The sequence below is a fragment of the Nymphalis io genome, chromosome 22 (assembly GCF_905147045.1).
Source record: "Nymphalis io chromosome 22, ilAglIoxx1.1, whole genome shotgun sequence".
In the NCBI taxonomy this organism is placed as follows: domain Eukaryota; kingdom Metazoa; phylum Arthropoda; class Insecta; order Lepidoptera; family Nymphalidae; genus Nymphalis; species Nymphalis io.
The window spans coordinates 3,495,308-3,521,884 of record NC_065909.1 but is presented as its reverse complement, the minus strand read 5'-3'; the positions used below and the strand labels follow the sequence as shown (position 1 = coordinate 3,521,884).

Below are 26,577 nucleotides of genomic sequence, written 5' to 3'. Positions count from 1 at the left end.
ACTTTTCATTTCGCGTTAACTGCACACGTGATACTCAGATTAAAATTTTGTATCAAACTAGTGTTAGCACTTTGATTGTCTGTATCGGTCGGTTGGATATAACTCATAATAAAATTACATCTGGCCATTAACTGTCATTATGGAAGAGGACAACTGTCATGGCAGCGGTTTTTAGAAAAAATGGAGGAACTAACAAATTAATTATTTTTTGTATTAAGATTATATCGGAGAATAAATAACGTTATATTGACAACGGTGTCTTGTTTCTGACCAGCTTAAACTAGGATAGTTAGATATATATTTGTCTTTGAAAACAAACTGTTATAAAAAGCCTTAGAAGTATTTTCTTTTATTCTAGAACAACTAAATACTTCACTAACAATTTTCTTCCAAATCAGTTAGTATGCGATGAAGCAATTAATTAGATTTTAATTTACTGGAAAAATTACTAATAAGTTATCGTTAACATGGAATTTTGTACTCATAATAGTAATTTTATTGATTCGAAATTCAAAATTATATCGTCTAATCAAATTTTTGGAGCGGTAATATTCGCCAGTGATAAGTCGTTGGTTAAAAAATAGTAAATCATGCTACTATACAAAATAGCGATAACAACTTCTATTTGTCTTGTACATATATTGGAAATAGAGGCTTTACTAAGTGAGTTTTAGTATGATTATTTTTTTACATAGAATTCCATTGTTTTATTTGCTTTTAATCATCGTCAAACGACACACATCCCAAATAATAATAATAATAATGTCCTCCAGACCGATTTTGGCCGCGGCGGCCAATCTTTAGAGAGATTAGCTAACTGCGCAGGAAATATTATAGTGCACAAATGTGTGCTCAAACACAGGTTCATTCTCTATTCCCTAATTCTCATAATCTGATGGGACGGCGATCCGACACGACCGGAAAGAGTTCAGGCGCAGGACCAACGGCTTTACGTGCTTTCCGAGGCACGGGAGTGAACACACTTCCAACTTCCAGACAGGCCTCTACTGAGAATTTTCTGACAGAAAAACCCAATAATTTTTTATTGGCCCAACCTGGGAATTGAGGTTATTTATATACATAAAACCAAAAATAAGAAATGACTCAAAATTAATCCCTGTGTAACGCCCATTGTTATCACAGACATAAAAAGCTTTATCCCATTTATTAAAACTTCTTGAGTTATTTTATGTGACGCAATAATATCAATAGGTAACACCTTAAACACCTTAATGCTTTAAGCTTATATCAAAGCTTTGCGTGACACATGTTTCCATTCTTAAAATATCACATACCAATAGCGTTCTGTAATTTCTCCCACCTAAGAAATGCTACGCCACGTCATGTAAATTGAATAATTTATTGAAAATTTTGTTGACTATTAAGAAGTTGTAAACAACAATGAATACATTATCTATTATTTAAAAAAAAAACAACGGGAACTTAGTTACCAACCCAATAATAGACTTAGAACAAATGCACATTATGAAAATTTTGGAGTATGTGTCGTTTGAAATTTGAATTTGAAAATATTTTGTCATGGTTACACTGCTTCACGATACATAGTGCATATCATTTATATTTACGTTTATATAACAAGCCAACAGAACAAAAATATGTTCTTCTATTTTTTTTTACTACTCAGATGTTTCATATTACTTAAAAACGTTATCACTGCAATTACGAGATCGATTAAAAAATATTAACATACTTAATGAAATTTGCCAGTAAATTTGCAGAAACCATGTATACCTACAGCATCAGTGAAAGGACCGTGTCACACTTGCGTTTGTAATTCAGAAACTGTATTTGAATGTCACACAACAACTTGTCAAAAACCAATAATTGGTAAGATAAAAAATTAAGATATTAATATTTTTGAGGAGCCACAAAATATTTCAAGCGTAGTTTGTGAAGTGGCCAGCGTTTAATGACGTTTCTAAAATAAAGCATAGTTTTCTATTATATCTTCATATGATCAAACTGTTATCAATATTTTGTTCACAGTGAATCCAAAAAAATCAGTCAGAGATGAATGTCAACCACATATGACGTATATATTCAAAGAGCTCTTCTGTACTTGTAACTATAACGGAAGATGGATGTCTTATAACTGTAGGGAGACTTTTCAATACCTCCGACCCAGTGAAGTCACGGTCAAAGATACTTTAAGATCAAATATTACTTGTACGCCCAATGCATTATTCTTAGTGGATTGTAACATATGTAACTGCGATGATTCAGGTATTATACAGTCATCTTTATGCACAAAAAGAGAATGCTTCAGAGGGCATAAAGCTGATGTGTGCAAATTTGGTGACTTTCTTCGAACGAACGATGAAATCTGTATTTGTAGTGATATCAATTATTATATCGATCGGCTTTGTATTAAAGTAAATGAAGAGACAATCCAAGAAATAAATAATACAAAAATCGACCAAATAGTCAATAATATTCAACCGAATCGCAAAAATATGATAAATGATATTTGCTTTCCGCAGCAAAAATATACAATTGATTGTAATAATTGCATTTGTGATAATAAAGGGGAATTAGTTTGTACACATAAAATTTGTGATAGTCAAAAAATAGAATCAATGACTGGACATGTTGATAATGATTTCTTTCAATTAACTGAACTTAAAAACGTGAAAGATAGTTGCAATCCTGGACAAAAATATAGAATTAAATGTAATACGTGTGTTTGTACTCATAAGAAGACTCTATCTTGTACTACGATGGTCTGTTTGCAGGAATTTATGTTTAATGTTTAACTATTTAAGCGGTTTAAGCTGTTGGTTAAACGATCGAATTTGGGTTTGAATGTGGTTGGGTCTAACTTACGTTTCATCGTTAAATGTTTATCACTATTTACTAAATAAAGGTCTTAATTGTATATTTATTCTAAAGTACTTCAATTGTTTCCAATTTTTCTATTAATAAATAACATATTTGATTATTATATGATTATTTCTGAAAAAAAAAAAATATATATATATATTAAATTCATGTGCAATATGTTATTATCCATAGTTTGTTTTCTTCAGGTCTTCAACATATTTCTAACATATTATGTACTGCAGTTCTGGTAATTTCCATGTTAAAAAATATATTTAATTATTCTTTAGAATCTCATCCAAGTATCTGATGTAACTCATGGGAACACACAGAAATAAAGATGCATTGAATGCACTTGTTCAGCTGATGACGAAAACCTTAACACCGACAATGTAATTGTTATAATCAATCATCAAAGCCTTCGCAACAGCTATTATTAGTATTTATATAAAAAAATGTTATAGTTGAAAAAATATAACGATAGTATAGATAAGTATAAGCCTCATTTATTATTAAAAGTGTGCCTGGGCGACCGAACTTCGCTCAGCTCTAATAATTGGTTATATAATTTATTTATTTTTTGTGAAATAATGCGTTTGTTTATGAAACTATGTAGATAAACTTAAAAAACAATACATTAACCAAATACAAAATTTGAACCAAATCGTTAGAGCCGTTTCTGAGATACACGAAATAAATTTATATATTTACAAGAATTGTTCATTAAATATTATAAAATGAAATAAAAACATATCTACTATAAATAGAATGACTTCGTATAATGTTGGCAATAGTGCTAGCAGCATTTTGCAGATAATTCGTTCATCTATGGGGTCCGTCCGTGGGTCCATTTGTGTTCCTCATTTACATAAATGGCTTGCCATGTCTGGTAGGTAGTAAACATTAGAGAGTACTGTTTGACTGATCAAACATCTTTATTTTTGAACAATAATATTAAATGAATATATAACGATATTAAAAATGCTCTCTCTGATACAGTTCATTGGTTTAGTGTCAGTTAATTATTGTTTGTTAAAAGTTTAGTGATGTGGATACAGTTTAATGACTGCCTCGTTGGTCTAGTGGAAAGATATTACCCAGCGCATTAATGACTATTAATTAAAAACATTTTAAGCGATCGTCTGCTAGAGTAAGAAGCGTACAACATAACAGAACATCCGACTTTAACCGTACTTAAGGATTAAGACATTTATTTCCTAAAAAAGAACAGAGTCCACTTAAACTTAGGAAATAACGTTAAATATAAAGTACTATATTGATAATGTCTTTTGATAATGAATTTTAAAGCTGTGCTCCTTCAAATAATATAGTTTTTGTGCCATATTTAGTTCGGAATTTGGGTAATTCGATTTTATGTCGGTTTCTAGTAAGATGAGAATGGGTTTTAGGTTGAAAGGTAATTTTTATAAATTATATATTAAAATATGTTTTATTGATAAAAATTTTGTTGTGCTATAAATATTTTTCGTAGGAGTGCGATAGTTCATATTGTATAGGACTTTTAGCAGCTTATTTTGAAATAATTGGAGATTTTTGATGTGGATTTCAGCGGCACCGCCCCAGATTTCTATAAGATATTCTAAAATCGGGTTTACCATAGTATTCTAGGTAATAGGTTATAATTAATGGATATATTTCCATCCACCTACATAGCAAGTTTCACTCAAATCACACAACATGTTAACATTAAAACAAACACTCGAATTTGTATAATTAAAATTTAATTCATAAGATTTTGCAAATATTTCTTATTTCCTTACCGATAACCTAACAAGACGAAATATTTACCAATAGTATGCAATAAAGCGGTAAGTAAATTAGATTTTAATTTACTGGACAATTTACTTAATCTTATCGTGAACATGGAATTTTGTACTTATAACAGTTAATTTGATGAATGCTTTGAAATTAGCTTGCTTAATCTGACTTTTAGAGCGGTTATTTTAACCAGTGTGTAATCGTTGGTTAATAAATGTGAATCATGGGTTGGATAGTGCTAATAATATCCATTATCTTTGTACCTTTATGGGAAGTAGAGACTTTAATATGTAAGTTATATAATAATTATTTTTTACATTTAGTGTTCCATCATTTGTTTCCCGATCAATATAACTTTCAATTTTTATTACCATTGACTGTGATTGCGATTTCCTTATATGTTTATTAATATATATATATATATATATATATATATATAATATCCTGTGACATTATTCACACACGGCCATCTATTCCCAAACTAAAACAGAGCTTGTACTATGGAAACCAGACAACTGATATACTACATATACTACTTTTCTTTTGTAAATACATACTTATATAGATAATTACACCCAAACTCAGGACAAACAGACATGTTCATGCATACAAATGTCTTTCCTGGGTGGGAATCGAACCCACAACCTTCGGCGTGAAAGGCAAGTATCTACCGACCACGCCAACCGGACCGGAAAACAATCATCAAATTGTTTAAATACTCAAGAGATATATGATAATGCTTGACGATATTTGCCAGCGAATTTGCAGAAGCCATGCGTACCTTCAGCATCAGTGAAAGGCCCGTGTCATAAATGCTTTTGTAATTCGGAAGCTGTGTTTGAATGTCATGCTACTGCTTGTCAGAGATTGACAATTGGTAAGTTAATAATATAATAAAATATAGATACATTTAATCCAAAAAAAAAACAATATTGCAGCAGTGTGACAACGTTTTGTGGACTGATATTATTTTTTCTATAAATATTATAACAGCCACATGTTAATGATATGGCTTATTAATTATATATTTGTCTATAGATTACCGAAACAAGTTTTATCAGCTATTTTTTTTTCCTTTATTTTACCTGGGAGTTTAGTCATCAGATTGACTATGTCACCCCCGTACAAGCAAAACACATAATAATTATATTACATCAAAACAACTTAACACCTAATTAACTTAACATTACTTCAATAATATAATACATCCATAATCTTTTCTTTTCTATATAAGGTATTATTGAAAATGAGCAAGTATTCTATATATACATTTTCAATAATAGCTTAGCTTTGTTTGATGATGGTACCGCAAACCAACTATTACATATACCCACATTATATGATTTTAATAAACGGGGCCGGAACGACGCATTCCGCGCACATTCCATCAATCGGTGATAAACATCATCCATGCAGTTACATTGTACGCAGTTATAGGTGTTGGTTTTGCCCATCATAAAATTAAATTTGTTTGACGGAATATGACCGAAACGAAGTCTCATAAATGTCACAATATTTTTTCTGCTACTTTTAAGTCTTTGAAATCATAGGCAATGAGTAAGTTCACATACAATTGTCTTGTACCATGTACCTTTATGTCGCGATCGTTCATCAAAATATTCCTGCCAGTTTTGTTTACATGTTTTCTTGAATTTATTTAAAATTTCACTATGTAAAAGTATGCACTGATAAGGAATTCCGTCATGAATAGCTTGTTTTGCTGCTTTGTCAGCTTCCTCGTTGCCCATGATTCCAATAGGTGAAGGTATCCACTGGATAATTATTGTTTTATTTGCACTTTGTCTATTGCATATGGACTCTAAAATATCATAGGCTACCGGGTATCTTCGATAGGTCGAGGTTAACCGAACCAAGTGAAAAAGGACGGTCTTTGAATCAGACAATATAACAACTTGACTTCCGGCACAAGATGACGCATATGACAATGATTCCGAAATTGCAATCAACTCACTATGCATTATAGATATATCTGCCTTAATTTTAAACTTAATTCTTATATCTGCCTGAGGGTCAAAGATTGCTGCACCTGAACCGAATGTATCCTTAGATCCGTCGGTAAAAATTTTGTAAAACGACTTATATTTGTTATCTAGAAGTGTCCGACAGCTATTTAACATGTCTGATTTCTTACACAGTGTTTTTGACATCGCTATTCCTTCTACTACTGGTAATATATTATTAGATAAGTCTATACCACTGACCCATGTATGGAGAGAATGACATAGTAATTTTTTATTTGATATAACAGAATAATTGCATAAATTTCTGTAGACTGTAACGAGCAGAGGAAGTTTTTTATTTCTTCAGTAATAATTACTACACATATCAGTTAAATCTTTTAAAACATTTACAGTTACATTATTTTCGACAGACCTACACTTTAGAACAAGCTTACCGGCAAGATATTTCCTTCGGATATTTAGAGGTTGTATATACAATTCACTTTCCATGACATGTATTGGTGTGGTTCTGATAAAGCCGCCAATAACTCGCATTGACTGATTTTGTACTTTGTCCAATTTACTTAGGTGACTCTTTAGCCCGATATCGTATAAGAAACTACCATAATCAAGTCTGCTACGGATAATTGAAATATAAAGTCGACGTAGGTGTATTGGATGAATCCCCCATTTACTACCAGCTAACACTTTAAAAATATCTAAAAATTTAAGAGTTTTGTCTCTAATTTCATTAATGTGCCTACCCCATGTTAAGCTTCTATCTAACCACATTCCCAAATATTTAACACTATCGACTTCTTGTAAACGAAAATTATTGTTTAATAGTTGGATTGCCGTGCTACTTCTACACCTGCATTTACCAAAGATGCAAACTTTGGTTTTTCGTTGAGATATACTTAATCCAATTTCTTTTATGAGATTACAAAATACATATAACGCATTTTGAATATTGTTTGCCGCCACATTGGCCATTTTATTTGAACTATATATAACGAAATCGTCTGCATATTGCGAGATGAATACTTGTGAAATCTCTCGACAAATTCTTCTGGTAGCCACGTTAAACAATAACGGAGATAAAGGATCACCTTGTGGTAAGCCGAAGTGCGGGTTAATTTTTGACTGTTACCAAATTGAATAGTTAAAATTCTTTCACGAAGATATTCCCATAGATATCGACACAGAAAAGCTCCAACATCGGCATCATCAACAAGGTTCAATAGCCTTGCGACATTGACATTGTTATAGGCATTATCTATATCGATGAAGCAACCAACCGTCACGAAACCTTTAGTAAATCCGATTTGAATGCGAGTTATTAGTCTGACCAGATTATCATAACAAGAACGCGACTTCCTAAAGCCTACTGTTTCATATGAAAATTATAGTATGTAATATTTTACAGACACAAGATATTAGTGCAATAGGTCTCCACCCGGATACTGATCTGTTATCCCTTCCCGGTTTCGATACAGGAACTATTGTAACTTTCCTCCATTGCTTAGGGATGAAACTTTCTGATAAAAACCGGTTATATAAAGTGACAAGTATATTCTTACCAGAATGGGGCAAATTATAAATAATTGAATAAGCTATGCCGTCTTGCCCTGGTGCTGTATCTGATCGTTTTAAACAATTATTTAATTCCTGTACCGTAATCGGAGTTTTAAGCTTCACATCACCAGACCTAAATATTGGGCGATTCGGTGATACAAAATCTGGTGCTAAACTTCGTAGTAAACTTTCTGCAATTTCGTTATCTATAACATTCTGAGTGGATTTGTAGCCCTTGATCCATTTCATACGATTCCACATCTCACAATATGAAGTTTCCTCATTAATATTATCACAAAAAATCTGCCACAATTTGTATCTACCACGTCTAATATCTTTTTGTGTCTGTCCTATCTTTTCTTGCAGACTATTAAGCTTGTTAGGAGTAGGATTTCTTCTAAATTCTGCTAAGGCTAAGCCTTTAGAATTTAGAAGAACGTCTCTTAGCCACTGACCATGAAATATGTTGTGACCAAAAGGGTTTTGGCTTATAATTACTAGATCTTGCTGGATTTAAAAAAAAAATCGTGTATGGAATTGCTTCTTCTGCAGCTGCATTGACTATGGCTATGAACTTGTTATATGCAAGTTGATTGTTGCTAGGAATTGAATACTCAAGAAGGGGCTTTTTGACTTCTCTATATAATGTCCAATTTGCTTTTTTAAATTTCTTCGCTTCCTAACTGTGTAGCCTAAGTTTATATCTAGTTTAATCTTTATCATTAAATGGTCACTTGCTAGGCTTTCATTCAAAACATTCCACGTTAATTTAATAGCTATGTCTTCAGATACTAATGATATATCAGGAGTTGTTCTCTGAACCAGACCATTGACTATTTTTATGCGAGTGTCACTGCCATTATTCAGAGAAATACAATTACTCTCTAATAGTGCATCAAATATCTGACAGCCTCGTGTATCATGTTTCCTGGACCAATTACGATGATGTCCATTAAAATCTCCTGCAATTATAGTCTTGCTATTAAACTTAGAAAACAATCCATTCCAGTCTTGAAAAGAGGTGTTAACTGTTGGGGGCAACATATAGATACTATATTTTCAATGTCACCGCAATTAAATATTTTAACAAATGTATATTCAATTTCTGAATTCGAAATATTCAATTTTTTTTTTTTTGAGCTTTTATAGACCAATGTGTTATAATAGCTACACCTCCAAATCCGTCTCTGCGATCTGATCTAAAAATATTATACCCACTTAAATGACAATAGCTGTCCGGATCTAACCAAGTTTCATTGATTAAGGCAATATGGATTTTTTCCTGATTTAATATTAGTTCGAATTCTGGTATCTTTGGTAGTAGACTTTGAGCATTCCATTGGAGTATGTTTATAGATTGTGGAATATTGTTTTTATCCATATTGGCTTAAGAATCTTAAACATGGCCACTCCGATATTAATCTCACTATAGTCGATAATACAGTTTCATAAATTATACTTAAGCATTCTTTAATCTTTTCTTCCCACGTCAAACCACTATTTAATATTTTATCTTTTAGCATTTTTAGTACTGATTTCCATTCAACAAATCCTCGCTCATCTTTGTATGTATTCCCTTTTTTTTCCATACACTTTTTCTTCACTGCGTACTGTTTCTGTTTCTGAATACCTATCTTCCACTGTCTCCAAATTGTTAAATTCCATTATTTCTATATTATCATCGTTTTCGACGTTTGCTTTTCCGGCCTTCCTTAGTTTTTTCTTTTTTGGTTTTTTAATTTTATTTTTGGTGATGTGATGATGATCTTGTGAGATTTTCATCTAAGGTAGATTCTTTTAAACAATAACTGTAGACGAATCGTTAGCTTTATTAATTGTTGGAAATGCTTGCCGTGAAATAACAGGTGCTGGAGGGGGGCTGGGTGGAACATAAATACTTAGTGCCTTTTTGTATGTACAATTAAATTCTGCCATTAGCTCTCGAACTCGTTTTTCTTTAATATAAATGGGGTATATTCTGGTCATAGCCATGTGATTACCGCCACAGTTATTACAAATAAATGAAGATCGCTCACAATTTTGATTGTTGTCACCACATTTCGGGCAAACAATTTTGTTAGATGGACAAATTTTGATCGTATGTCCGGATCTCCAGCATCGAGAACATTGCGTAACAGGGAAATACATAGGGTGTTACTATTACTGTTGTGTCGAACATCTTAATTTTTGATGGTAACGATGACCCTTTAAAACATATTCCCATAGCCTCGCTATTCTCCCATCTTCCATCCGAGCTATTTCCACGTTTTAACCTCTTTACTCCCATAATTGGTATACTACTATATAAACTTTCTAAAATTTCTTCATCAGTACGGTCTAAATCTATGTCTTTTATCACTCCATACGTATGATTTATTTCCATAGTTTTATATGTCCTATATCCATTTTCATTAAAGAATTTGTTAATTATTAATTCCTCAGCACTATCTTCTTTGTCAAACTGAATCAACACTTTAAATGATTTTATGTATTTAACACGAACAAAATTCTGTATGTTTTCTGATTTCAAAATTTTAGCCAGTTTAAATTGTTTTGGAATTGGTTCAGTGGATGTAATGCAAACTTCATTCTGGTCCTCTGGTATTCTTTCCCAGTCATTAAAGTCCCCGTCACGAGCAAACCTTTTACCTTTCCTCTGTACGGTAAACCAAACTTCTCTATTAGCCTCCCTGTTTCTTTTATTTGGTCTTCTATCGTTGTCATGCATCTCACGGTTCCTAATCTCTCCACCTTCCCCTGAATACTCAAAGTTATCACTCCTATCAATTTGCATTATATGTTCCGTCTCAACCTGTATATTGGATCCATTAGTAGTCATATTTATCTATTATACTCGAACAAAACACTCAACATTGTAAACAACGTTACGACGCGGTGTCGAGCGCAGTGGTGATTATCAGCTATGTAGCGCACTTTGCGCTAGGGGAAATGCTGCTAGCATTCTTGCCACCATTTCACGCGGGACGATTTGCACATCAGCTACTTATAATTTTTATTTGTATATATTTAAGATTAATGTATTAATTAATCTATTTGTATATTGTAAATAATATTACAGTAACACTGCTTGGCGATAGAATATGTAATGAAATGGTCATACCTACCCAGACGGGCTTGCACAAAGCCCTATCACCAAGTTATGTGTCTTTATTAAAGATGGTTATGCATTGTTTACAGTGAATCCAAATAAATATGTTAAAGACGAATGTCAACCGCACATGACGTACAAATTTGAAGAGATCTTCTGTATTTGTAACTATGAAGGGAAATGGATGTCTTCTAACTGCAGGGACACTTTCCAATACCTTCGACCCAATGAAATGAAGCCCAAAGATACCTTAAGATCAAATATTACTTGTACGCTTAATACCTTATTATAATGTTTGTAATATTTGTAATATTAATTTGGAGCTGGTGGGCGTGGTTGGTAGATACTTGCCTTTCACACCGAAGGTTGTGGGCTCGATTCCCACCCAGGACAAACATTTGTGTGCATGAACATGTCTGTTTGTCCTGAGTCTGGGTGTAATTATCTATATAAGTATGTTTTTAAAGCAAAGTAGTATATGTAATATATCAATTTCCATAGTACAAGCTCTGTTTAGCTTGGGATCAGATGGCCGTGTGTGAAAAATGTCCCAGGATATTATTATATATAAAGGTTTTGAATATATATTTGTAACATAATTTAAAAACAACAACAAACTTGCATTTCGAAATCTTAATTTGTTTGTTTATGGTTTATATAATAATATTTCTAAATTATTTTAGCGACAGTGCGTAGAAATGTCAAACATAGCGATTTGCCACAGATTCAGAAAGGACAGAGTTGCGTGCCCGGAAAACTATATATAATGTCCTGTAATACGTGTAGATGCGGAGACAATGCCGTCCTTTTGTGTACCAAAATGGCTTGCTTTGAAAACACGATATTGAAGGGATTTAGAGATTTAAGAAAATATGAACGTAACGAAAATGTAAAAATAAAAATAGATAACAAATCCAATAAGCAGTCAGAGAAAAAACCACCAAAGAAAAATAGCAAAAAATTACCAGAATTGCCCGAAGGTGACTGTGTTCCCGGAAAAATATATAGGAAAGGCTGTAATAAATGTTTTTGTAATGACCAAAAAGTGGCTTCGTGTACAAAGATTTGTGGAAAAGTATCATGTGAGTATAGAAATTATTAAATTTTTCCTAGTTTAATTTATTGCCACACAAGTTTTGTGTTTAATTGTACATCCGGGGTACTTATTGAAAGAAGCTTGTTCATTGTTACACACTGCAGAACTGAACAAAATAAAGGTAATTAAAATTTCATGTATCATGTTGTATGGCAAAGAAAGGTATGTGTTGTATGAAAATATACACAGAAAAGACTGATCAACTGTACTAATAAATATAAATTTATATCAATAACTGTATATGCTTCTCTGAGTCCTTGGTCTCGGTAAAATTCACATATAAGCTAACATGTAATGTGTTGTCATTGTTAAGATAAAACAATAAGGAATTTGACTTTTTGAATGAATTTTTTTACAAATGTATAATTGATTAACTAGTTCTACAAAACTTCATACGAAGGGTAAAGAAAAAATTATATATAAAGGATTTCGTATGAAGGATTAAATTCATACAATGTTAGCCTCTCGTTTCGCTTTCATTCAAGTTAAAATTTAGACGTCGCGAAAGGAGTAGTAGGACTAGTAGAGTATGTTTCGGAGATGAGTGAGTAGTATTTCGTTTATTTAATAAACTAACTTCCTTACACAGACATATTTATATAAAAAAATCCATTTTTATCTTTAGAGTTATGGGTACCGTAGTGCTTTATGCGTATTAAAAATTGAAACCAGTTAACATATCAGTTTATTCAGACCTTGACATCGCAAAATCTGTGTTATTTAGGGTCATTATAATATGGGAACAGAGATGAGACTACAGCAGTGCTATTCTGTAAGAACTTACTTCATTACTTACCCGTGAGACAACCGACGGTGATATACTATTTTGATGCGTCTATTGTTGGAATATTATAAATATTTACAAATATTATGTCGTATCAATGTCGCAATGTTATAAATATTGTGTCGTATAATGTTATAAATATTATGTCGTATCATGTTATAAATATTATGTCGTATCAATGTCGCAATTTCTGACGTTTTACGACCGTTTTCTGCAGTGAGTTTCGAGTTTGTTCTTATTGAATAATCCTGCAGATGTCTGTAATAAATGCGGTTTTCCCTGTGACGCAATATTGCAAGTACTAAGTGGAATACGCTGTCGTTGAGTATAATTCTATGTATGTTTTTGTAGATCGCGTAAATGATGAGGAAATAGCTCAAATTGAAGCTCGTTCACCGATGGATATACCAATGCTACCACACATGGGCGCTGAATGCGAGCCCGGAAAAGTATATCAAGTATCATGTAACCTTTGTTTCTGTTCAGAAGCACATAACCTCCTTTGTACGATGAAGTATTGTTTGAACGTGAACAATTATGCGGAAATCCATGCCAACAAACTTAAAGGTATTGATCATATGATCTCCTCTTGACAGATTCCTGCCACGCCCTTTTCAAGAGAAGCAAGTAACAAGCGTGTGCGCAAAGGTCATGCAAAATCCGATGGGACAGCAAATTCGTCACGAACGGAAAAAGTTCAGGCAAAGAACCAACGGCTTCACGCGCTTTCCGAGGGACGGGAGTGCAAACATTTCTACGTTCTGAACTCCGCTGCTGCTAGTAACCGAGAAGAGATAGAGAACCTTCGACAGAAAAACCTAATAACTTTATCGGTCCGACCTGGGGTTGAACCAGGACCTTGGGATCTACGGCTTAAAATCTAGCCACTAGACCAACGAGACAGTCAGCCTGTTTATTATTTAATTAGTACGTTTTGATTCATTTCAAACTTGAACACATAATGACGACGTGATATAAAATATCATAATAAAAAGTACAATAGAACATGACCTTACCCATTTTATATAAAAGAGAGAGTGCATCTAAATTTGTATCATTCTTGCTAATTATTTTTCAGGGAAGCCATGTACAAATGATTACACAGAACTTTGCAGTGAATGCAAATGTGTTAACAATAAAAGCGAATGTAAAGCGATAAAGCGATGTAGCGGTCCGTCCAACTTACAGATGTTGTCTTCGGCTGGAGCTAAAATAAAATTAACCCTCGATGTTAAGAAGGATAATTGTGAACCTCTAGCGACTTATAAGTAATTATGTTTGTGAATTGTTATCTTTATTTGAATAATAATGTGATTTAATCATAATAAATGAGGCATACCTTACCTTATATATACCACGCCGACCAATCGCTAGTGCGTAAAACACTGGAACAATGAGACGGGAAACAGACGTTACGTACGACCGTAGAGTTTGTGCTTAAAACCAACGGTTTTACCTCGTATTTAAGATGTTTTTTTATACTATAATTGTATTTATATATGTGTGTTTCTTGTAGTGTCCACAAATCTGTTGTCCGAGGCTTTGTTTTATCTTCGTATTTATATATTTGTATTTATATTTACAAATATATAAAAAGTAATATAACCTCTTATTTTTATATATTTATTCATATTGTGAATCATGAAAGAAGATGCAAGAGTCGTAAGAATTCTTTTTTTGTTTTAGAATCCATTGCAATGAATGCTATTGCCAATCGGATGGCACATTGAGGTGTACTCAAAAGGTCTGTCTTAATTATTCGCAGACGAAACATTTGCAGGAGAGAGAAAGTTATCTAGAAAAACACGGTCTTTGATTTGATAGTCTTATTAATCGATACAGTTAAATTATATTCTTACATTAAATAAATGATCCAAAAATAATTGTTTATTAATAACTTACGTTAAAACTAATCGATTCAAATGAAAATTCTCATTAGAATATACAAAACCAATTATTGCCTAAACCAATGGCCTAAACCAATTATTTTAAAAATGCAAGCTCGTTACAAAAAAGACGATTTTTTGTCATTGCTTCGAAAATTAAAAACTATAAGAGCTTGCGATATAGGATTTTCAGGAATGCAAAATCAAATTTACGTTAATGATCACCTTTCTACTCGCAATAAAAGTTTATTCAATGAGGCAAAGCGAAAGTCAAAGGAAAAGGGTTATTTGTTTTGTTGGGTACGTAACTGCACGATTATGGTTAGACGCACAGAAAGCTCGCCTGTCCTGCACATCACTTCTGAAGATTGTTTAAAAAAAATCGTATAAGTGCGAAATTGTTTTATTTAAAACATAAGTTTCAAGTGTCTAATTTTATTTTGTTAGTATTTTTTCATAACTTTACTTTATTAGTTAGTGTCCATTTTCATGACTTTTTTAGTTATTATTTTATTGTTAGTGTTGTATATTCTTTTATGATTTTATTCGTTTTATCTGAGCAGCGTTCATTGCGGGAATCATTTATTTATGACTTATTAGAAATAGAAACTATGAAGGAATTTTTATTACAGATATGTAATATATACAATTATTATTTGTGTTTTAAGTATTCAACATGTTCTTAAATATTTTTTATCAAAACGTCCGAGGTTTACGGACTAAAACTAATCAATTTTATAAAAACGTGCTTAATTGCGATTATGACATTATTTGCCTAACAGAAACTTGGCTTTTACCTGGAATCTTTGACAGTGAAATATTTGATGCTCGATATAATGTTTATCGTAACGACCGTGATTACGAGCAGTTAGAAATGACAAAGGGAGGTGGTACTCTGATAGCGGTCCGTCGCGAAATTGATGTTGATGTGAGAAATGTTCAGTTGCCTAATTTTCCTAGTGCTGAAGTCACTTATATAAAAATTATAACTAAACGCGGTATTATTAGGAAAATTCTGCATCTTTTTTGTTGTTACTTTCCACAGAATAATTCTCAAACGGATTCACAGCTTAATTTTTTTGAATTTATATCTGATTTGATTATAGAAAATTCACAAGATGATATAATTATTACAGGTGATTTTAATATACGAGATGCTGTTTGGTCATTAAATAATAATAATTCAATTTATATTTTAAATCCCTCGGAATGTCTCCTTGTACATCAAATATTTGTTTTTATGAATTTTACTGGATTACAACAATTAAATTATATTCTTAACTTAAATAACAGGCTCTTAGACTTAGTACTTTCCAATCTGAATTGTAACATATCTCGTGTGGACCCTTTATCAGAACCTGAAGATGAACATCATCCTTCCCTTTGTATTAAAGTTGATATGAATACCATTGAGCGAAATTTAAATCCAGCTATTCGTGTTGTACGTCGCTTTCACAGCGCTGATTATGATAAAATTAATTTTGAATTAGCTAAAGTTAACTGGCAACACGAATTTAAAAACAAAGATATTAGTCAGGCAGTTGATACGTTCTATCTTATCGTAAATCACATTATAGAGACATTTGTCCCGTCTAAGTGTATAAATGAGATCAATAAATATCCACGCTGGTTTACGCGACCCTTGATAAAATTAATTAATAAAAAATTAAAATTCCACAAAAAATGGAAAATTTATGGCCAACAAAACGATTATAACAAGTTCTCTGAATTACGTCTACAATCAAAAAACTTAGAAGGAACGTGTTATAATGAGTTTCTGGAACGAGCAGAGAATAATATTCGTTTTAGCTCAAAACAGTTTTGGTCCTATATAAAGACTAAAAAAGGTCATACATCTGTACCTAATGTAATGTATTTTAACTCTCAAGTTGGATACAATGGACACGATATAGCAAATATGTTTAATTCTTATTTTCATTCAGTTTTTGAGGATAATAGTGGAAATCAAACAATGGATCACTATTCTACTAGCGCAAATCAGACTATCATCAGTTCTATCGAGATTGTTGACAAAAAAGTAGAACGATATTTATCGAACATAGATACATCCAAGGGTTATGGTCCAGATGGAATACATCCCATTTTCTTAAAAAACTGCAGTAAAGTGTTATGTGTGCCTTTAACAATGCTTTTCAAAAAATCATTGGACAACGGATTATTACCAACTATTTGGAAAAAATCTTTAATTACGCCGATTTATAAGTCTGGAAATAAAAACGATATAAAAAACTATCGCGGTATTTCTAAATTGTCAGTTATTCCAAAACTTTTTGAAAAGATTGTCTATGATACGATATTTCCATTATTAAGGCCTCTACTTACCTGTAACCAACATGGTTTTATTAATAAGCGATCCACTGAGTCCAATCTGTGTGAGTTCTTGCATACAGTATTAAGTGCTATGGAAGTTGGTTTCCAGGTAGATGTCGTATACACTGATTACTCGAAAGCATTTGATAAGATATCGCACAATTTGTTATTACAAAAACTTAACAACATCGGTATACATGGTGACCTTCTACGTTGGCTTACATCTTATCTCCGCGAAAGATCTCAAGCCGTTGCTATTAAAGGATATACGTCTAGTTTTATTCCTGTAACATCGGGTGTACCACAAGGTTCTCACCTTGGCCCTTTACTTTTTAACATTTTTATTAATGACGTAACTAATTGTTTCAAAAATTCTCAAGTTTTATTATACGCTGATGACACTAAAATTTTTAAGATAATAAAAAACAAGACTGTTTTCATTTACAAGAGGATTTAAATAAATTAGGACAATATTGCATTGCTAATAATTTGCAGCTTAATGTTGACAAGTGCTGTGTAATTACATTTTCGAGAAAAAAAGAACAAATAATTTTTGACTATTCCATATTTAATACTAAATTAAAAAGGGTAACCGAGGTGAGAGACCTTGGGGTACAACTAGACAACAAACTTATATTCGATAAGCATATTGAGGAAATAGTGATGAAGTCGTATAAAATGCTTGGATTTATCTTTCGGCAAGGGGCAGACTTTAAAAATATTCATACCTTTGTAATTTTGTACAATGCTTTCGTTAGATCACATTTAGAGTATGCGTCAACTGTTTGGAATCCACAATATGCAAAATATGTCAACTTAATTGAAAATATACAAAACAAATTTATCAGGAGGTTGCGATACAAATTTACTTTTCCTGACTCTGTTTTTATGCCACTTGAAGAACGTAGAGAACAAAGAGACCAAATGTTTCTTTACAAAATATTAAATAATTTAATTGATTCTCCATATCTGCTCAGTGAGATTTTATTTAAGTGTCCTCGTTTTAACGCTCGCTCTCAGGATACTTTTTCAATACCCATTTATAAAACTAATTATTTCAAAAATTCTTTTATTCTAAGATCTTGTAATAGTCATAATAGAAAATACAACCACATTGATCTGTTTAAAAATAGTTTAAGTAAATTTTATAATCTTGTGAAAAATACTTATTAGTAATTAACCATAACCATATTTACGTTAAAATTTTACTTTGTCATAAATAGTTATATTTTATGTAACATCAAAATTAGTCCACTTCCCTGTTAAAACAGTAGTGGAAACTTAACTGGCATAAGTGTTAAAATATGATTATTATATTAAGTTGTAATATACGATATGCTGTATGTTTCCCTAATAAATAAATAAATAAATAAATAAATAAATAAATAAATAAAACAAAGAGTTTATAACCTCCATATTTTAAGAATCGATAATCGTACTGAATCGATATTCTTTTCAGATTATCAGATATAAAATCTATTTTAAGAGTATTGATTTCGTTTTTAATGTTGTTAAAAACACTTATAATAGTATCAGGCTTGGTTGATATTTCATCTTCCACTATTTAAAATAAATCAGTAACAGAATGTAAAGATTTTACTCAAATAAAGAAGTCAATTCATTTATTTTTATTAAATAAGATAAAAAGGCAGATGAACCATCTGCCACTGCTGACCAGTTAGATAGATAAATGATAAAAAAGCCAAGACAATTTTGTGTCATTTATTTACATATTTTTTCAGTACACAGCATTTTACCATTTGTTAAGCAAAAACAAGTATTACATTGAAGTTTCATTGTATTGCCTGGCTTACAATTACTTCCTGAATTAAGAGAAACCATTGATTTTCTTAACACTAAATTCAACAAATTGCCGAATACATTAGGCAGTTTGAATCTTAAGTTTTGATTTTTACTCAGATGCTTAGATCCCTCCCAATTGGCATCAGTTAAGGTTACTTTGCTCAGTTCATGTTTTTTCATCCTCAACTTATCAGATTTAGATAAATCACTTTTATTTTTATTACGTTTACTTTTTGCTTTGTTGGTTGTTACTTGATTGTATTTAGCATTACTTTCTTCATCACTCTCGTCTTCGTTTTCATCTAATTCAATGCTAGATTTCTTATTTTTTTTATGAAAGTTTTCTTTTTTTTCGCCATATCGTAAAGGCTTTTTTTCATTCTTGAGTTCTTTCATATCTAACATAAGATTATCACATTCACTTAATTCATACTTACCGAGGTTTACTTTTATACCTTCATTTTTATTATTGCATATTAACCTATGTTCATTTATGCAATAGCAGATACGACAAGGAGCAAATGAGTACCACCTGTTGGGTTCACATCGAGTTTCTAAAACATTAGACCGTCTAACTTTGCTTGCATTACATTCGTGCTTCGTACATTGATCTCTATCTACCTTGCCATTTTCACCGCATCGACAGACATTGCATTCAATAAACATAAGTTCTCCTGGTTTACAATCTATTTTGTAACTATTTAGCTTTTTAAAATGTACACGACATTGATTATTTGGCCATTCTCCGAATTCATTACAAATGCAAGTAATGTTTTCAGATTTGTATGTTTCATTTGCTTCACAGACCGCAGATTCTAATAAATAAAAAAAACCATATTATTTATGTATTATTTAAAAAAAAGAATTGGTCTTTTTTGCTTTACTTACCGACACGAATAATATATAAATGGCATGAATATAAAATTATTAACAAAGATAATCCTACCATAGTATCTGTATAACTAATATTGTGTTTTTGCGGTAAAGGAAACGAGCTTATATGAAGCGTTGATTTAATATCGATCTCGCTTAACTGTAACAAGTTGTTATTAGATAACAACAATTATTTCATTTTCAACTTTATTCTGATTGAATAATGTTGTAATTGCATTACCACGATACTTTTCGTCACTTTTATAGCAATAGTCTTCTATGATTACATTTTCATATTCACATGTAAAGAAATCGTCTATAATTTTTGCCATTTATGTATAATATTTTATTATTTCAATGCTATATTTTTTATCATTTCAATTTGTGTTGCAAAGATTTGTAAGGCTTATGCCAGGGTAACCTCTTCACTATACCTGCCGACTCGAGAAAAATTGCCGCAAAACTGCCCTGCACGTGACCCAAACATTAAGCTAGAGTTAATATTATGATCACACTTATCCAAACAATTTTATGGAATTCGAACCTATTTGAAAAATAATTCGAAATGTAATTGTTTATTTTATAACTTATGAGTATTTAGATTTAAAAGATAACGTTGGAATTTCATCGATTAATACGAAATTGAATAAAACTGCCAATAAAGTTAATATTGTCTGTGGCTACGGTTGGACATAAGATTAAAAAAGTAAAAGTATATAGATACGCTATCCCAGTATTTTTATATTTATATAAAATTATATTATTATATATTATATGTTTGGATATAATTTTTCATCAATTGCTTGCTAACATACCACGGTCAAATTCATTTTTTAATTTGCTTTTAAACGATTATTAATCGTAAGCATAAAATGAGGAACTTTTTTTAATTTAATTCCACTTATACATAAACAATTTTATAACTTTTTAACGCAGATTGCTAAATTAATAAAAATCTTTTCAATAATGCCTTTTATTACTCACGAGTCAATTTTTAAAACATTTTAAGCGTGAAATTAATTTTATAATCGAACATTTACGTTAAAAATATGTTTTTCTTTTAGATAACAGAATATGTTTCATGGTGTGCTATCTATATTTTTATTATCACATCTTCCACATAAAATAAATTCACAGAGTAAGTTAACCGTAATATATCTTGAAAAAAAAAAAACTTGATTGTAACATTTTTTTTTCACAGGTGTTTGCGTGCCGAATACGTATTTTATACTAAACGGTCGTGTTTGCTTTTGCAATTATCAAGGTAGGTGGACTGAGGATAATTGCAAAACGATACCTCAAAGGCAATCGTGTGAAACTGGTCAAATAATATGGCAAGGCTGTAAGCAATGTATTTGTAAAGACAACAATCAACTTCATTGCACCAGTGCGTATTGTTATAACACAACAAAATCTTTCACTCAAAGTCTGTCTGAATATGGCCAAAGTTGCACGCCGTTCCAATCATACTATGTCAATTGTAGTCTTTGCATTTGTCCAGCATCAGGGATATCGTTTGACGCAAAATGTTCTATTGACAAATCATGTAACGTAGACTCGAAGACTATGGACATCGCAACAATTACCAAAATAAGCTGCATACCTAGCGTCATGTATTTATTTTCATGCCTTCAATGCCTTTGCTCCGAAAATGGTGATTTTGTCGTTGATAAGTGTTTAGGGAAATGTCAACCGCAAGCACACCAGAGTAAATGTATCGTTGGCACACTTTATAGAGATAATTGCAACATCTGTCGATGTCCAAATACTGGTGTACCAAATGATAAACTTTGCATAAAAGCAAATTGCAAAGATAAATCCAGACAAGTGAACATTTTGAGAAGCGTTTCAAATCAATGCACTCCGTATACTTTTACTGCACCTAAATGTCTTTATTGTGACTGTTCAAACCAAACTGTAAATGAAAATTCTTGTATTGAACTGAATTGCTCTGTAACATCTGATTTCGAATATAATGCTGAAAGTGAATCATGTATAACTGGTGAATTGGTACCAATTTGTATGGAATGTTTTTGTTCTAACAATGGTTTGATTAATGAAACATATTGTACTAGAAATTGCTCATATCACAGTAAATTAAATGTTTTAGAAAGAGTTTTGAATGATAGTCTGATTGACAATAATCTTATAAATAAAAGCAAAGTTAATAGTATTAAAGCTAATGATACGTGTAAGACAAATGAAATATATTACAAGAATGGTAGATATTGTATATGTCCTGATAATAATGAAAAATATGATAAAAATAAGCTTTGCACTTCTGTTATTGAACGTTATAACCAAGTACCTCAAGCATCTCACATGAAATTTCCAAAAAATATGAATTGTGAACCAAATACATTTGTCAACATTGATTGCAATACGTGTTACTGCTTCAAGAACGGCAAGATTGATCCTAAATGGTGTACATACGATGACTGTGAAGTTAAACAAAAAATACAAGAGATACATAAACTACACTCGTCTCAAAATTCCGTTGAAGAACCGAACAGAACTTGCACACCCGGATCTATATCAAAAGTAAAATGCAATTTTTGTATTTGCACCGAAAGCGGAAAATTAGCTGACAGAGCGTGCACCAAGAATATTTGCTATGACAGCTTCGAAGTAATTGATGATAAGTTCACATGTGATCCACTTGCTTATTATGAAGTCGACTGTAATGTATGCTACTGTTCACAGGATGGACTTAAAAACGTAGATAAATGCACGAAGAATAAATGTGAAAAGAGTTTTTTGAGGACCAATGACTGTGAACCAGGTCAGTTGTTTAGTGATGAATGCAAAGTATGTGTTTGTCCGCGAAATGGTAATAAAGCCGACAAAGTATGCACTAATAGCACATGCGGTACCCTACCATGGAACACCATTGAACTAACACCGAGCCTAATGCAAAACCAAGTCCGTGATCAAACAACAAGGAAATTGGATTTATGTTTTCCGGGCGAGGAATTTGCAATGGGATGTGATTATTGTGTGTGCCCTGATTTAGGTTTGAAGATTTATGCAAACTGCGAACCATTACTCTGTGATGAGAAAAGCGAAGAAGGGAACATCTCTTCAGATATCTCTATTAATACCTTGAGAAAATGGGTAAAGTAAAGTTTCCTGTGCATATCTGTCTTTAGATATTTCTATGTTTTAATTTAAGTTCTGTGTTATTGCTAATTAGGATGGTAGGCAAAGTAAACCATATCGGAGACCTAGGATCAGAGTCAATAGAGAAATCCATAATACATGCTTCATATATAATATATCGCAAAGCGCCGAAAGGAAGGAATGCACGCCTGGAACTACGTACATAATCAGGTAAGTTATTTAAGTATCTTATGTATATTTAAGTAATATTTTCATTTGTTGGACAAAGTTAGTCCTAGCTTGGGGTTCAAGCTTGCTCCGTACTAAATTTATCAAAATCGGTTCAGTGGTTTAGCCGTGGAAGGTTAACAGACAGAGTTACTTTCCCATTTATAATATTAATATTGATAAAATGACTACTTGTTCAGAAATACATAAAAATGTACATAATAATATTAACTGTATATATTTGTAGCTAACTAAATTTATAATTTAAAAATAGGTGTAGGCAGTGTATCTGCCCATATATTGGAAACATTAATAATTTTTGTCGTCCGCTACCCAAATCGTTTTATTGTGAAGAAGCCTACCCTGGATTCAATTACCTGACCATGGGCCGAAGAAATACGAAAAATGGTATACTAATATACATTTTATATTATATTTAAAAAAAGAAGTCACTTTATACATTGGCGGTAAGTTTTCGTGCACGATAACGGGTAAATATCAACTTCTCGTTACGTACTCGATCGCTAAGCATCGATATTTAGTGTTACTATATTTTGGTTGTAAAATTAATTTAATTTTAAGCAAAGGGACCAATAAATGTTAATGTTTTTGTTAAATTCTTTTGTATTTGTTATTGTTTATATTGAACAAATTATAACTAAATGTGTTGTCGAATTGGAGGGCGTTAGGAGCAACGACACAGTTTAATATTATTGTAGTTACTATCGTATATATTGTTTGTGATACATACTAATTGTTCAAAATAAATAAAAAAAAATGCAGAGCCCGAAGAAAGGAAGATTAAAAATGTCACATTTACTTATATTTTAAATTAAATTGCAGTTACCTCACTTACAAGCGTAGTTGAAAATATAAAAATTAAAGAAACACAACTGACATTAAAAATAAAACATTTAAATCATACAATACATAAATGTCAGAAGCCGGGAAAAATTTCAGACGAATGCTTTATATGCGAGTGTGAAAATGAAAATGTAATCATAGAGGAACACTGCTATAAAAGCGAGGAAGAGAAATGTGTTAATGCAAAACCGAATTTTTTGAATGGGAATAAGGTGGAAAATTAAATGAGTCTTGATATAATGTGATTTAATTAAAACTTGTTTTATATAATCGATATTAAATTTACTGATCCTTATAATATTTTTCTTTTACCAAAGTAATTTAAATTCGAAATCAGAACATGATGGAAGGCTTATATGCTTTAATAACTTCGTATTTATGTAATTTGAAAATAATTCATGTCATTGAATTGATAATTAAAATAATGGTCAACTTTGTAGTTTATTACATAAGTTTATAATATTCCTTTTGTACAAGGTGTCTCAAAAGATAGTTTAGAATAGGAAGGCAGACGTATATATGTATATATGGGCCACCTGATGGTAAGTGGTCACCAAATGTTAACCATCGCTTACATCACCAATGCGCCACCAACCTTGGGAACTAAGATGTTATGTCCCTTGTGCCTGTAATTACACTGGCTCACTCATCCTTCAATCCGGAACACAACAATACCAAGTACTGCTGTTTTGCGGTAGAATATCTGATGAGTGGGTGGTACCTACCCAGACGAGCTTGTACAAAGCCCTACAACCAGTAAAAGCTTACTCCATTAACGCAACAGGGGCGTACTGTTACGTCACTCGATAGCTTGACTCTTAGAAATTTAGCTGCTGTAGAATAGACCAGCAATTGAATTCTTATACTAAATTAATTGTAAGCCATGTAGAACTATGAAAGGTAAATGCTTTTGTGTGATAATTGGTAAAATGCTAATACAGATGGGCATTGTATATAATGTCATAATGAATTGCTCTTAACTCTTTTATGTGCATAATATATATTTATGATTAAATTTGATAACATATGGGCATATTAAAAGGATAATGCATATTTAGAATAATAGAATCAGTTTCAATTGCTTAAAAAGTGTAAAATGAACCAGTATTTCTGTTACCAATGTACTCATAGACTTGATACCTTTTTCGCGTTTCCTCCACGAGAACAGTGTGTGGCACACGCCGGTGTCCAAGGCGCCGAGTGTTTTCCGTTTGCGTACGCCACGGGAACGCTTGCGCATGCTACCGTGACGCTCTTTCAAATAGATTTCGTAGCTAGTTTAATCCTTAATAATATTATAAGTACGTAAGTGTTTATTTATTATGCTTTTTTTTAAATATTTTTACACGACCGCCAAAAAAGTTGTGTATTTTTTCAAGATTCATTCGTGAGTTGCTCCCATCCACCTTAACTTTTAAACGCCTGAACACATATAGATGTATGGAGCATCTTTAGAGTGGCGGGTTGATGTTAGGATGCTTTTTTATATTTTATTTAATTTTATAGTTCGTTGTTTGGCAGGTTAGATGATTTTTTTTTATTTTTTTGACATTGTCATAGTTTTTTTTCAAATGCTAATATTAATTGATTACTTATGTTCGTAATTTGAGAATAATATCATGTCGCTTCTATCTACGAAAGTGGTGGCAATAACATAACCAATTACTGTCCCCATATCGATGTAATGTAGAATTTCATTTAAACTTATCTTATCAAATAATTTATTATATATTTCTTATTGTTCGATCCACTATTAAACAAGAATAGCATCACGCGGTAGTTGTCGGTAACTAATCTTCTTGAACGTGAATTTCTCGATCATGTACACACAGCGTTTTACGATAACATATCGCCCGAGACTTTGATACGGAGACGAGACCAAAGTGTAACACGGTGACCTCTTACAATGGTTTACCTCTTATCCACAAGATCTCACTCAGATGTTAGCTATAAAAGATATATATTATAAAATATGATATATATAATGAAATAAAACAATATATATGGCTTGCATTACAATTATTTTTTTTAATTCGCTGGCATAACGTATTTACGCGTTTCAACCACCTATATGCGGGACTCATCGGCCTAGAACACCTAGTACGCCTTAGTGCACCGTAATACCCGTTAAAAAACCAGCGGTATCATCTCCGTCTCTTCGCACTGCGCCACTGGATCGCTTTTATTACAACCGTGAGTGAAATAGCAATTATTATTAATATCAAATAAAATATGCACCATAAATAAACCGTTAGATAAAGCGAAAAGAACACGCGATGATAAATGTTTTCTTTTATTCTTGGAAACAAAATTGTATCTAAAAACAATCAAAATCTAATAACATAAATTTA

At 31.9% G+C, this 26,577-nt stretch overlaps 4 protein-coding genes across 13 annotated transcripts in view; 2 read left to right on the top strand and 2 right to left on the bottom strand.

Moving 5' to 3' along the window:
- The first annotated feature begins 510 nt into the window (after positions 1-510).
- Positions 511-15,025, top strand: LOC126777078 (uncharacterized). Of its 3 annotated transcripts, none has more exons than XM_050499956.1 (7): positions 511-663; positions 1,729-1,848; positions 2,008-2,187; positions 11,946-12,344; positions 13,494-13,709; positions 14,221-14,410; positions 14,829-15,025. In XM_050499956.1, exons 1-7 carry the CDS (start codon positions 591-593, stop codon positions 14,956-14,958), a joined length of 1,308 nt encoding a protein of 435 aa, XP_050355913.1. In that variant the 5' UTR covers positions 511-590; the 3' UTR covers positions 14,959-15,025. The 3 variants fall into 3 exon arrangements, with proteins under 3 accessions (XP_050355913.1, XP_050355916.1, XP_050355914.1); XM_050499959.1 differs by having other exon boundaries at positions 552-663; positions 1,740-1,848; XM_050499957.1 differs by lacking the exons at positions 511-663; positions 1,729-1,848; positions 2,008-2,187 and adding exons at positions 4,742-4,907; positions 5,375-5,494; positions 11,352-11,531.
- LOC126777054 (heparan-alpha-glucosaminide N-acetyltransferase-like) overlaps positions 5,688-26,577 on the bottom strand; it is a 102,400-nt gene continuing 81,510 nt past the window's right edge. The window contains exon 11 of the transcript XR_007670006.1: positions 5,688-5,702. The gene's annotated coding sequence lies outside the window, so the exon portion shown is untranslated. The remainder of the gene's footprint in view (positions 5,703-26,577) is intronic.
- LOC126777092 (uncharacterized) lies at positions 19,066-20,925 on the bottom strand. Of its 3 annotated transcripts, none has more exons than XM_050499980.1 (3): positions 20,851-20,925; positions 20,051-20,195; positions 19,066-19,977 (listed from the first exon to the last, which is right to left on the bottom strand). In XM_050499980.1, the coding sequence occupies exons 1-3, from the start codon at positions 20,863-20,865 to the stop codon at positions 19,082-19,084; spliced, it is 1,056 nt and encodes a 351-aa protein (XP_050355937.1). In that variant the 5' UTR covers positions 20,866-20,925; the 3' UTR covers positions 19,066-19,081. The 3 variants fall into 3 exon arrangements, with proteins under 3 accessions (XP_050355937.1, XP_050355939.1, XP_050355938.1); XM_050499982.1 differs by lacking the exon at positions 20,851-20,925 and adding an exon at positions 20,470-20,600; XM_050499981.1 differs by lacking the exon at positions 20,851-20,925 and adding an exon at positions 20,277-20,461.
- LOC126777035 (uncharacterized) lies at positions 20,646-24,518 on the top strand. Of its 6 annotated transcripts, none has more exons than XM_050499874.1 (6): positions 20,646-20,741; positions 21,100-21,173; positions 21,237-23,149; positions 23,229-23,365; positions 23,637-23,770; positions 24,206-24,518. In XM_050499874.1, exons 2-6 carry the CDS (start codon positions 21,110-21,112, stop codon positions 24,448-24,450), a joined length of 2,493 nt encoding a protein of 830 aa, XP_050355831.1. In that variant the 5' UTR covers positions 20,646-20,741; positions 21,100-21,109; the 3' UTR covers positions 24,451-24,518. The 6 variants fall into 6 exon arrangements, with proteins under 6 accessions (XP_050355831.1, XP_050355834.1, XP_050355835.1 ...); XM_050499876.1 differs by lacking the exon at positions 20,646-20,741 and having other exon boundaries at positions 21,013-21,173; positions 21,237-22,663; positions 22,739-23,149; XM_050499877.1 differs by lacking the exon at positions 21,100-21,173.